The sequence below is a fragment of the Benincasa hispida genome, chromosome 11, assembly GCF_027475165.1.
Source record: "Benincasa hispida cultivar pf3 chromosome 11, pf3_genome.v1.1, whole genome shotgun sequence".
In the NCBI taxonomy this organism is placed as follows: domain Eukaryota; kingdom Viridiplantae; phylum Streptophyta; class Magnoliopsida; order Cucurbitales; family Cucurbitaceae; genus Benincasa; species Benincasa hispida.
In genome coordinates, this window is record NC_143488.1 from 66,490,509 (window position 1) to 66,504,192 (window position 13,684).

General features: G+C 30.0%; 1 protein-coding gene across 1 annotated transcript; it reads right to left on the minus strand.

Moving 5' to 3' along the window:
* Nucleotides 1-769: 769 nt before the first annotated feature.
* On the minus strand, nucleotides 770-4,040 carry LOC120090783 (bifunctional monodehydroascorbate reductase and carbonic anhydrase nectarin-3-like). Its single transcript, XM_090307493.1, has 6 exons — nucleotides 3,654-4,040; nucleotides 3,376-3,482; nucleotides 3,170-3,275; nucleotides 1,470-1,634; nucleotides 1,312-1,365; nucleotides 770-1,090 (listed from the first exon to the last, which is right to left on the minus strand). The coding sequence occupies exons 2-6, from the start codon at nucleotides 3,438-3,440 to the stop codon at nucleotides 1,001-1,003; spliced, it is 480 nt and encodes a 159-aa protein (XP_090163619.1). The 5' UTR covers nucleotides 3,441-3,482; nucleotides 3,654-4,040; the 3' UTR covers nucleotides 770-1,000.
* Between the last annotated feature and the right edge of the window lie 9,644 nt (nucleotides 4,041-13,684).

Consider the following 13,684-nt stretch of genomic DNA (forward strand, 5'->3'; position numbering starts at 1 on the left):
AACACAATTGTTGAAGATTAACCTAAGAACCCTATCCATTGTTGGAGTTTGCATTATTCCAACCCTTATGATGAGGCCCTCTAAAGGGATGGTCGCTTTAGGACGACACCCAAGTGGACCATAGGAATCTCATAGTGCAACCTAATGAAAGAGACATAAGATACGTTGACACGCGTCCCTTTCCTACTTACTATGAACACTTTCCCCATTCACCTTGTTATTGACCCATGCAAATATTTTTTGTAGGAAGCCGCCATGACGACACAAAGTTACGGTATGAACTTTTGAGGATGTGAGAACTGAAATTTGATATATCATATATACCAATATCCCCCCACTAAATTATTCTAGTTAATTAAGACCCTAGATTCCTACTTAAATATGAACTTAATGGGTAGAAGCTCATTCCTAATTAATTAGAGTTTAGTGGAAACCCTAATTGAAATAGTATATAAAAAAATCTTAGTACTATGGTTCCCAATATATCAAAATAATAAGCACTCAGTCTTTCTTGAATCCCATCTAAAGAGAGATCTCACTAAAGACATTCGAAATTTTGGTTGAGGAAAACAATAGTCATCTTAAAGTAACAATCAATCTCTTAGTGGAATCTGGTATGTTATTTATTCTTGGCAATTTAACATGAATGATCCTACGGTTAATTTATTTGATATAGATTTAAAGTAATTATGCTAATACATAGGTTAATCGATAGAAAATATGCGCCTTCAATTAAGAGGCGTTGGAGGTTCAAATTTCCCAACTTCCATATTATTTAACTAAAAAGAAAAAGTACATTGACACTTTTTTTTTTTTCTAACACATGCTTCAGTATTGATATTTTAGAAAGATTAAACAAAGGATTTGGACTAAATCCCAACTAAAATTACAGTGTACATATTGACACAATCACACAAGACAACCACTACAGCTTTGGCCTATATTTTAAAACATATTAAATTTAAGTAATACGTGGCAATTTATTGTTGGCCATAAACATCTACTCAGCTGCTACACTTCCCCATGATAATGGGTCAAAGTAGAAAACGTCTCTACCATTAATCTTTTGCAATGGCCTTGCATTCTTCTCCTACAATCGAATTAATCCCCATATTAGGAAATATTGTAAATAAATATATGAGTTTCATGTATTTATATATTCAACTTATTCTAAATAAAAAAAACCATAGCTTTCCTGACAGTTCAAAAGTTTAGTTATAAAATTACACAACCATTCACCACGTTTGATATTTCACTAAATTTTACGGATATCCATAGTTTCAAAATAAATAATATCATATCAATACTTACTTCTACGACGGCTTGGCGAAGAAGCTTGACTTGGTCATGTGAGACTGTTTGTACCTATAACAATACATAAAAGGGATGAATAGGATAGAAGATTAACTAAAATTAGAAAGCAAATTGAGGATATGGATTATGGGAATTAAATTAATGAAGTTATGAACCTTTTCCATGACAGTCCAAATGACACCTTCAGTACAAGGAGGAGTGGTGAGTGATCCAATATATCTGAAGTATTTTCTCCCATCAACCTTTGCTATTCTAGGATCCAATTTTCCAATAAATTTTTTACCATCTTCAATGTGTAGATGTTTTATGTCTCTTTCTATCTGAGATGCATAACAAAATAAGCTCCAACTTAATCATCCCTTTTTCTTTAAACAATATTCAATCAAGTTTTCTCTACTTTTCTCTAACACATTCCAAGATGTTCAATTAAACTATTACTTGTTAAATCATTAATATCAATCCAAAATTTTAATCTATAGAGTTTTGATAAATTTAATTATTTTATCAATTTTTTTACTCTCTTTCCCTTGTAAGTTTGAAAATTTGTAGGAGGTCCAATAAATATTAATTGAAAAGTAAATTAAATAACATTATATGCATTCCAACACAAGGCCTCCATACTATCATAATTATTTATTGATTTGTGATTTTTAACTTTTGAAAACCATGCTTGTTTTCCTATTTTCTTTTTGGCATTATTTTCATCTTTCAGACTCTTGAGTTCTAAACCAAAATTCAAAAAAAAAAAAGAAAAAAAAAAAAGAATAGCTTGTTTTCAAAATTTGGCTTGATTTTTTAAAACTCATAAAAGTAGATAAAAAAAGTAGTGTTATTAAGCTTAAAAGAAATTTTAAAAAAAAAAAACTAAAAACAATTAAGGTTAGGTTCAATAGCTATTTGATTTTTGAAAATTAAACTTATAAACATTACTTTCAGTTCATCATAAGTTTCCATGTTTTGTGATATACTTCTTACGGATGTTTTTTAAAATACAAAGCTAAAAGTTTTCGGGGGGGAAAAAATAGTTTTGAAGGCCCAATTTGGTAACCATTTAGCTTTTTGTCTTTGTTTTCGAAAATAAAACTTATATACACTATTTCTACCTCCAAATTTATTTATTTATTATCTACTTTTTACCAATGATTTAAAAGACCAAACCAAAATTTGAAACTAAAAGAGTAGCTTTTAAAAACTTGTTTTTATTTTTATAATTTAGTTAAGAATTCAACCATTGTACTTAAGAAAGATGCAAATTATTGTAAGAAATTGTTACCAAACGGGGGTTTGAAACTTATTTTTGCTTTTAGATTTGGATGAGAAATTTTCAATTACACAAACATATCAAGAGATCTAATTAAAAACAAGTTAGAAAGAGCAAAATATACTTAACATAAATAATCTTGGCCCCGTTTGGTAACTATTTTGTTTTTGGCAATTAATCTTATTTTCTCCATATTTCTCACAATGATTTACATTTTTCTTAAGTACAATAGTTGAATTCTTAGCCAAATTCTGAAAATAAAAATAAGTTTTAAAAAGCAACCTTTTTTAGTTTTCAAAATTTGGATTGGTTTTTTAAATTATTGGTAGAAACTAAATAACAAAAGAAGAAATTGGGAAGTAGAAGTAATATATATAAGTTTAATTTTTAAAAACAAAAAATATAAAACAAAATAGTTATCAAATTGGATCGTTAAGAATAATTTTTGTAGTCCAAAATAATGATGAGTTAAGAATTTTTTTAATAGTAATAAGTGGGTAGTAAAAATCTGAACCTGTAAGTTGAAAGAGACATAGTAAATATTAAATTATGATTGAGTTGCTGATTTTGTGGTTATGAGTGAAATTTACTTACCAGAGAGATGAATGGATCAGGTGGACCATATTCAAATAAAATCCCAATAACAGCTATATCGTGGGTTACATTGTTGGTGTGGACCATGTGAAGCTCCAAAGGATACCTAATTATAATTAACATGTCAATTTAATTAATTAATTACCACTTAATAAGTACCGTACAAATCTCTAAAAAAAGAACAAATATTATTGTAGAGAGAGAACGTTTTGCCATCTTGGGTATGCTCAGAAGGATGATGCCAATGGAAATTTTGAAGTTGGTAATCCATGTTGTTTATCCTTATCCATCCAGCTTTTCCTCTCCAATCTACCTACATTCATCCATGCATGTTTTTTAAAAGAAAAAAAAAAGGGGGAAATACTTCAGAGATGACAAATGAAGTTCTAACTTTTCTTTTAAAGAAGAAACAAATTTGAAGATGAGAAAGAATGTAAAGTTATGATGTAATTTTGCCCATTGCCAAAAACAATAATATGCTTACAATAAGTTCATGGCCACCATTCTTGAGATATGCATTGGCAGGTCTATGGTATATGTTGAGATCACCCAAGGCTGTGTTCAAATCATCAGTCCACTTTGACAAAGCAATAGGAGATTGAATCTTCCCTTTCTTGCAAATTCCCCAGTCTTTCTTCAATTCTCCCCAATACTTGGGCCCTTTTTTACTACATGGATCATAATTGAATCCCTTTTCATCGCCCTTCACTGTTCTTGATCACAACGATAAGCAAACAAAGCAAGAGATTGCAACAATGAGAAGATGGGTTTGTTTTATTGTAAGGGTTTCCATTTCTTTTGAGGCTCTAAGAATTTAGAAAGAAAGCAATTTTGAGGTTTGGGTTGGAAAATAATTGCACCCAATGCACCCTTTATATACTACTTTCTTGTGCATGTGGGAAAATTATTCTACTATTTATACACCTTTATCATGCATGGATTTGAGAATAGTTCAATTTTGATTCAAGGGTAGAGTTGGGAATAAATTAATATTATTGCACTTTTTCAATTTAATGAATTATTACTTGTTTTGATTAGGTAGTTGAATTCGATTTGAGTGAATTTACTCGGCTTTTTATTAAATAATTGTTGGCTATGGAATTATTGAAAGGTAGAACGATATTTTAATCGTATAAATAGGTTAATAATAGATAAAGTCATTGGTACCTTCTTTTTCTTTTCTTTTTTCTATTAATAATTTTCTAAGTAATTAAGTGAGTCCATATAATTGTTCTTTGGTTATATTTTGGGATATTTTCAAATATAAGAAAATGAGTCAACTTGTTTATAAATATAACAAAATTTTACTATCTATTAATTATAAACAACGTAAATATTGATAGACATCTATCAATTTATCATCATTAATAGACAGTATATTTGATATTTTGGATATTTTAAAAATATTTTCAACATTTTCTATTTAAAACAATTATCCTCGTATTTTAGCTTTTCATTTATATTTTTTCTTTTTATTTTGTTCTATAACATTTTTATTTTTCTTAATTGGCCAATAGCCAAACATCATCCATCCGGATGAGAAAATTTTAACTTGTGTCTGTTTAATTCATCCTCAAAGGACTTATTAATAAAATTTCTTTTTCCATTTTATTTTGAATGTTAAAAAATATCTAAAATTTGATAAAACATTTATATTTTATTTTGAATCATAACTACATCAATTAATTAAAACTTCTTAATTAGATATAAATTACATCATAGTAATAGAAAATACTGTAAAATAACCTGCTTTTCTTTAAGTAATATAAAATTGGGTTATTTTCAATTATAATAAAATGAACTAAAATATTTACAAATAATAATATATAGTCTATCTGTGATAGACGGTGATAGATAACGATAGACTACTATCTATGTCATGATAGAGAGATAGACATAGAAAGTAGTCTTATGATAGACTGTGATATTTTACTATTAATTGTAAATATTTTTAACAGTTTTTTTATCTAAAATAATTTTCTTTATAAAATTTAGTTTTTGCTAATAAAATGGAATAAATGCTTAAAACATGTAAGCATGCATGCATTGCATGTTAAAATAAACCGTCTAATTATTTAGACAAGAAAAAGGTGTTTTTGAGTGTAGGTGAGTCAACTCCACCACCTATCCAATATTATTAACTTTTCTTTAATAAATGAAATCACGAAAAGTTAAAAAAATTGTTCAATGAATCAATTTTGAATTTGTCTAAATTTTTGTGAGAGAATATTGAGAAGAAAAAGATGTATGATAGAGAGAGAAATTAAATTAGAATGGAAAAAACTCATCAATCATAAAACATATTTTTGGAGAGAATATTAATTTCTTTTAGTACAATAATTAAATTGATGGAGATTAACCCTTCAACCTCAAGAGAAAAAGTGTATGTAAATTATGATTTTTGTTTTAGAAAAGGATACGTGGGTCAGGGGGTGCACCAGAACATCTCCGCTAGATGGACACCTTCTACCACCCTCATCATCTCTCAATGGAGAAGTTACAAAAATTGTTACAAAAGTTGTAGTGCTAGAGATAAGCATGAAACCAGTAAAGATAAAAGCAAAGAGATTAAGGATTATAAAAAGTGTGGAGATTAATGGCGATCATAGAAGGCCTGTAGTCCTTGAAAAGCCTGTTTCTATAAAAACCAATAGCCTGCCAGAGAGCATATATCTTCCCAAAGGTGCATACTATTCTTGCTTTATACTTGGAAGGTCGGTTTGTTTCTTTCGTTCCACAAAGTCCATAGGATTACAGTGATTGTGTTAAATATGATGATATCTTTGATGTTGGTGTTCCTTAGATTGTTGATACCTTCGCACAACTCCTTTATATTGTTGAAATTTTTGTGCCACCCAGCATGTATGTAAATTATGATTAAGTAAAGTTTTATGTGTCAAGTAGCATGTAAAGACATATTCGTGTATGTAAATATATTAGAATAATAAATTGATAATTCATCTATATATATCGTTAACAATTTTTTATGGAATAATTATCAAACTAAAATTTTTAGTATACAATAAATGTAAAATTTAATAATTTAAAATATTAAGGATTATAATATATCAAAAATCTAGAGCTAACTTATTTACAAATATAGCAAAGTATTACTGTCATTAATAGACACTGATAGATATCTATCAGAGTAAGTGATAAACACTGATACATGTCTATCAATGTACTCTGATATATGTCTATCAATAATAGACATGGATAGATAGTGACATCTTAGTATATTTGAAAATATTTCCAATAGTTTTGTCATTTAAAACAATTAACTTTAAATTCTATTAAATTTTTTAAACAAACATAGGATTTCGAAGTAAAGAAATTGAATTGTTTGTTAAAAAAAGAAATTGAACTGTTTGTTAAAAAAAAAAACTAGATTTCAAAAGTAAAAATAAAAACCCATTTCACTTTTAATTTTGCGATTGTCAAATTTCCCTCTTTTTCCTCTTCACAACCACACAAGCAAATAATGATTGTTTTTTTTAAATAAAAGTTGTTTTCTAAATAATTATATATTGAAAATATTTCCTCTTCAAAACCACACGAGCAAATAAAATAATGTTTTTTAAATAATTATTTATTTAAATAATGACAACCTTTTCAAATATATCCCACTTAGTTTTTCTTTGTTTATGAAGTTGGTGAAAATAAATTAAGGTTTGGAATACATAATTTTCCCCTACAACTTAAAACTTTTTTTTTAAAGTACTACTTGATTTGTTTCTTTTTTCAACATTGTTATTATATAATTGCATTACCATAATTGATATCACATGAATGAATCCAAATAATTAATAAATACAAAATTTTTAGAGTTGGTATCAATTAAACTTCCAATTAATAATTATATTATTTTAAATTTTATACATTAATATTAAAATGATAACTCAATTGACATTTAACACGTCTTGATGATAAAGATGTTTGTGGTTCGAATTCTTTCCTCCTCTATTGTATTAACTGTTTTAAAATTGCAGCTTCATGTTCCTTTTCAATGACACAATTTCATCAACCGTCAAAAATAATAATCAATCAAAATAACATTTCAATTATCATCTTAAAAAACTAAATTTGATTACTAAATAGAATCCGTAGATGTTAATGCTAGAGAAACAAAAACATTTTTGTAATTAATCTGTCAATTTCTTTTTTTCTTTTTTTCTTTTTGAAGTGCTTATTTAAAATAGAAAAAAAAACAAAGTAAGTGATTTTCCTATAAAAGAAAAAAAAGTTGTTGGTCAATACATAAGTAAATTATCAATTTCTAAAATGCATATTCCTTCTATCAGAGAACTTTCAGAATGAGGGCTTGAAAATTTTCAAAGACTCATTTTAGTCGGAGGTACTCTATTTGTCATTCTCCTAATTTACTTATTGTTTATCAAATGTACTTGTATGATTAGATTAAAGTTCACGCCAATAAAAAAAAAATAGTGGAATGTGTTAAAATGTATTTTTTTTCTTAAAAATAAGAAGATACATGGAATAAGATTAAAATCGAATAAAAAGTATTTGAAAAATGAGGCCTTATTGAGAGAGAGATAGGGTGTACGTTCGGGCACAACCATTAGTGAATGGAGGATATGTGGGAGAGGAGACGAAACAAAGAAAAGAAATGATATTTATGCTCTACCATCATTTTAATTTTCAGATCCCAACAAAATATAATATTTATGCTCTACCATCATTTTATTCGTATTTCCGCCATCCATACCATAAATTTTGTATACTAATTTGTTACAATAATTTTCTTATTCCACAGTTTTCTATAATAATATTTCTTCATAATTTAGTGTTTATATATATGTGTGTAATATTTGTGTAAATTTTTCAAAATAAATAAAAGAAACAAAACATTATTTAAATACACTATTTTTTAAATATATAAAAACTATTATTTTTTTAGATCTCAAAATAAATAAGATCAACCAAACGTTAATTTCATTGTTTTTCAAATTTTTCTTTTTGAGATTCCCAACAAACCACGATTTTGTATAAAAATTACTCATTTTTTTAGTTCAAAATAAAACAACCAAACATTATTTTTATTTTTATTTTCTTTAAAGAAAACAAAGAAACGATTATGAAGATTTATTCCCATTACTCACGTTAAAAAGCAATCAAATAAATCAACGTTACTTTTTTTATTTTTCAAAAAAAATAAAATAAACGATTATGTAAGACTTTTGTGGCTATTACTCAATCCGTTTCCTTCCTTTGTTTTAAGCAGAAATTCATTCTTTTATTGTTTGACTTCTATAATAATAATAATAATAATATTATTATTATTATTATTATTATTATTTGAATTTAAGTTTAATTTTAATGGAAAAAATCGAGAGGTTTTTTAAAAAAATTAATTTTGAAATAACAATTTTTTGAAAAACTAAGTTCAAAATTCTTTATGGGAGTTTTTTTTTTTTTTTTTTTTTTTTTTAAATTTCGTAAATGGTCTTTATCCATGACATATTTTTTGGGGGCGTTTTCTGAACAGTTATCATACAAACACAGTTTTTAAAATATTAATGAGATTCATTTAAATTTAAGTTAAAGAAAATAGAACTTGAAAAATCTAACTAAGATGTGGAATTTTTACCTGTTAAGAACAAATTGAAGTAAATTAAACTTATCTTTCTCACAATTTAATTCTTATGTTCTTTACAATTACTTGACAAATATAATTAATTGATATTATGGAAAAGGACATAGACATATTATTCTTAATGTTGAAATATATCTTCTTTGATATGTATTTTCATATGGACAACTCAATGTTGTATTATCAAGAGGAACTTCATTGTCAACAATAGAAGTTCTTATCAAATCACCCGGTGATCTGAATCTTTTTCCAAACATACAAGAAAAGTTGTTTAGAAAGAGATTTCCCTCCAAGAAGATTCAATTATTAAATACTTATTTAATGTCTTGCAAAAATTAAATACTTATTTAATCATCCATTCCGGGTGACGACCGGAGTCTTCATCGGAGTTAGATATCGAGACAGTCAGCTCCACCGCCCATCCGTGGCACCATCGGCAGCCTTGACACACATCTGTTGGAAGCCAAACATTGCTTCTAGCTGGTCCTTTCATTTTCTCTTATTTTCTTATATTGTATTGTATTACATTTTGGATTAAGAAATTAATACATTGTGTGTTCAATGCATTTCTATGTTTCCTTCGATTCCATCTCCATCTTTCTTTACTTAGCACTCTTAACTTTCATTGCGTCACTTAGTGAGATTGCTAGAGTATCGCATACTTAGTCATGCGGATTAGAGATATGAAGCATGTAGCAAACCACCGAGAGGTGTGCGTTGTGCGAGTGTGTGAGAAAACCTTATTTGCTTAATGTGAAGCTGTAGCAATGCCTGTCTATAGGTGGACGCAACGCTTGTCTATGAGTAAAGTCAGCAACAACTAACTGCCTGGGAGGGTAAGTGGTTGGTCGCATTAAGCAATGTAAGCAAGTATTCACTAGAGATAGGAATAATCTTACGTCAACCAAGTTTATGCGGTTATCTTGTCTTATGAGCACATCATTCATCATTTAGACGTACTTGAGAGAGTAGTCTAAAAACCAAATCTAAGACTCGAGAGAGCGGATTGGAACGCATAAGCAAGAATGGGAAACTTAGAGATAAGCTCCGTTTGGTATTACACAGCGTGTGCACCTACGGATAGGATATTGTATTCATCCAGAAGTAGGATATAGTGGTATGCGGCTATCACGCTCATGCGGCGAGAGCACATGAGCGGGTTATGGAAGCTTAGGCATAGGCTTCTCGGCGCTATCACAGATACACCGCATACGTTCTAGAGTTAGGCTTAAGTGTGTGTAGCATGATCGCATAACTTGCGTTGGCTGAGGTTGCCCTTGCGGTCACTCTTAAGGGTTGCGATGAAGACATCCTCACATTTTATTTATTTTCCATGCATTTTTTATGCATCACCAGTTGTCGTGTCTCTACTTCTCATTCATACTTCTCATTGATTTGTCTATTAGTTAGGAGTAGGAGTAGTTGTAGCTTAAAACCCTCTATCATTCTTTTATTTATCTGCCACAAATATATTACCGCATAATATTTAGTTACAAGTCCCTGAGTTCAACCTCGGATCACCTGAGAAACTTACGTTCGCGTTATACTTGGCGTGAGCGTAAGAAAACTTGTGACGGGAATGCATGATCATCACATACATTCGTTAACGCATCGTTTCATTCCAATGCATGACCACCGACGCATGAGAATCAACACATAACTTATGACATGCATCGCATATTGCGTCCCACTAATTTTTGTCATCAAGTCTTTGACGACTAATTTTCGTCACCACTTATGTTGCATTAGATATAGATACCTGTATCTTGAAGAATCATCTATAACAAAGATGAAATATTCATACCCACCTTGAGCTCTAACACTCATCAGACCACAAAGGTCTGAATGTATAAGCTCTAAGGTTTCTTTGGCTCTATAACCTTTTCCATTAAAAGATCGTTTGGTCATTTTTCTTTCAAAGCATGATTCCATACCGGCAAGGAGTTTTCTTTTAAACCTTTTAGAAGTCCACATTTCATCACCTTCTCAATTCTATTGAGGTTGATGTAACCTAAGCTTAGATGCCAAAGATGGATGTTTTCCTTAGGAGAAACCTTTGGTCTTTTTGCAGTTGTCGCTGTTTTAAACATTTCAGTATTAAGCAAGACTTTTATGACTAACGACCTTAGTACATACAAGTTATTTTCCATTAAACCAAAACCAATCTCCATACCATTATTGAAAATAAACACTTTATTCTCAGAAAAGGAGACGGTATAACCTTGTTCAATCAGACAAGAAATTGAAATTAAGTTGCTCTTGATGTGAGGAACTACATAAACATTATTCAGTAACGGATAAAATTTCTTGTCCATAAATAACTTCAACCTCCCTACAGCAACAGCTGAAAGAACTTCACCAGTACGGACTCGAAGAGTCAACTCTCCATTTTCCAACCGTGTCCAGGAACTAAATCCTTCGTAGGAAGAACTTACGTGATTAGTAGCACCTGAATCAAGTATCCAGGCAGAATCATCATTCTCTACCAAACACGTCTCCAAGACAAATAAATCACATTAACTATCTTTAGACTTCTTTCTCTTCTGGAGAGTTGTGGGATCAGTATCAAAATCTAAATAAGTTCCAAGTTCCATTTCAGAGAACAATTCTCGTCGATGAACTTCATCTGAGTCAGCAACAATTGCTTTCTCTTTTTGTCCCTTGACATTCAAGAAAGATTAGAGGTTATCTTGGGAACTGACACTACTAGTTTCTTTGTCATCCATCCCTTTTTGCTCAAAAAGTGAGAACCGATGTTCAAACAATTCTTGCAATGAGTCCATGATCTGGCATGCAATGACTATGTTCTCAACCTTTTTGGTCATTGCATCAGGTATGCTAGCCAAAATGTGAAGTCGGCCCATCAAATTAGCCTTCATCCACACCTTATATGTATTACAAACATTTTACGGTGGATCAAGGGTTGGGACTTGAGAACACTCCTTAACCATGACAAACTCGAGGTCGTTTACCACGAAATATATTTTAAGAGACTCTTTCCAATGTATGTAATCGTCAAATTAAAAGAGGCAACTAACGAAAAATCATACATGTTGCTGAAAAAAACAAACATATTGATCTTCTTAGACTTTAGCAAATACTCTTGAAAAAAAAATCTAATTTGGTTTAGCAAAATCTAAATGAACCCTGTGTGACATCTAATTTTTGAATGACGCTTTAGTGGTTTAGGAAAAAAGCCACCGAAGGGTTGTCAATTTATCCCTCATTTGAATTGGGACACTCTCAACTAGTCATTAACACCATAACAACTTTTGTTTTTATAACGACTAGCCATCATTGATTTGATCAAGAAATCATTAACTTGCGTAACAATTTCTCGTAAGTGTGACCCTTCATTTTAGATCCTAGAGTTCTACCCCTAACAGCCAATCCGAAGGGAAAAAATCCAATTGGGGGGGGGGGGGGGGGGAACTAAAGCGACCCTATCCATTTATGAAGTTTACCTTGATATTGACCAACCGCATAAACCATTCGAAGGGGGACGCTCCTAGGGCGCCAGAGGTCGTGCAAGATGATCTCACGATGCAAACCAATGAAGAAGACCGCAGGACATGTTGACACACATATTTCACCAACTTACTATAAATACTCTCTCCGTCCACCTTGATATTGACTCCTGAAAACACCATCTGAAGGGGGATGCTCCCAGGGCACCACGATGCCAAACATGAATCTCACGGCATGAACATTCAGGGAGAAACGTAAGTGGAATTAACATATCATATATATCTTTTCCTCCCACTGAGTATTTTATAACCTAGGGCTTAGTTTACTTAGAAAAAACATGGCTAATGATTTAACTAAGTGACTTTTTAAGTTTGCCCATAAGTAACTTTTACTTTGGAAAGTTAAACAACTTTTGATCATTATTCATTAAACTCTTTAACGAATTCTTTGATCAACTGTTGCATACTTGTAGCAAATCTATCTAATTCTAGGTAGGGGTGTTCCGTTTTCATCATCTTAAATACCTCAGCCTAGCCAGAACTAGCCTTAGACAAAAGGTCCCTTATAGATAGATTTATACAAATTTAATCTTTTATGGTATTCAATTTAATCGTAAGATTAAACTTAGGTTTCAAATCTCATTAGAACCATGAACTTAGGTCTATCTCAATCAAATTTTAAAAGCCTTTTAAAACATGAGTTCACCTAAGTTCGCATGCAACTTTTTTTTTTTTTTTTATTGATTTTAGTTCTAATTTCCATTATAACTCTTATAACAGGAAACAATTAAAACTAACCATAACGCGAAGCAACACATTCAAGACATTCATAACTCTTATAAATAAGCCTAAGTGTCATGCTCCATGCATCGTTCATTCATTACTACTGGTATATAATTCTTATATAACAAAGCAATGAAACAAGCATACATGCTCTCATACACCCTTTTACTATAACTCTTATAATATAAAGATGATGCATGAATATGCTTAATGCACACATAAATATAACTCTTATATTTTATGATGCATGAACATGCTTTTTTGTAATTTCATCATGCCCTTTACTATACATAGATCTTCTTTACTCATTTTTGAATCACACAGTATATGAAAATAATTCATGTTTCTTCACTAAAAGAAAGTAATTATAATAAGAAAAACAACACTTAAAATATACAAAAGTTACTAAAAAAAACATGAAGATAGATAAAAGAAAACAACAACATTAAGTCTAGATATTCTCAAAGTCAAAAGAAACACTTGAAGTTTCATCAACTGTGTCAATCTTCTCTTTGGGAGATTCAAAGAAGTTTGTCACATTCAAATTTATATGGGATGGGTAAAATATGTCATTATCCTGGAATGCAAATTTTGCTTCCAAATTTCTCTCTTTTTCCTTCAAGGCGGCTTGATAGAGATCAAATAAGTGTTTTG

Coding starts and splice junctions, on each gene's coding strand:
- LOC120090783 (XM_090307493.1), bottom strand. CDS start 3,440: ATGGATTACCAACTTCAAAATTTCCATTGGCATCATCCTTCTGAGCAT. Junction 1,366..1,469: donor TTTGGACTGTCATGGAAAAG/GTTCATAACTTC, acceptor GTATTGTTATAG/GTACAAACAGTCTCACATGA. Junction 1,091..1,311: donor TTCGCCAAGCCGTCGTAGAA/GTAAGTATTGAT, acceptor ATTCGATTGTAG/GAGAAGAATGCAAGGCCATT.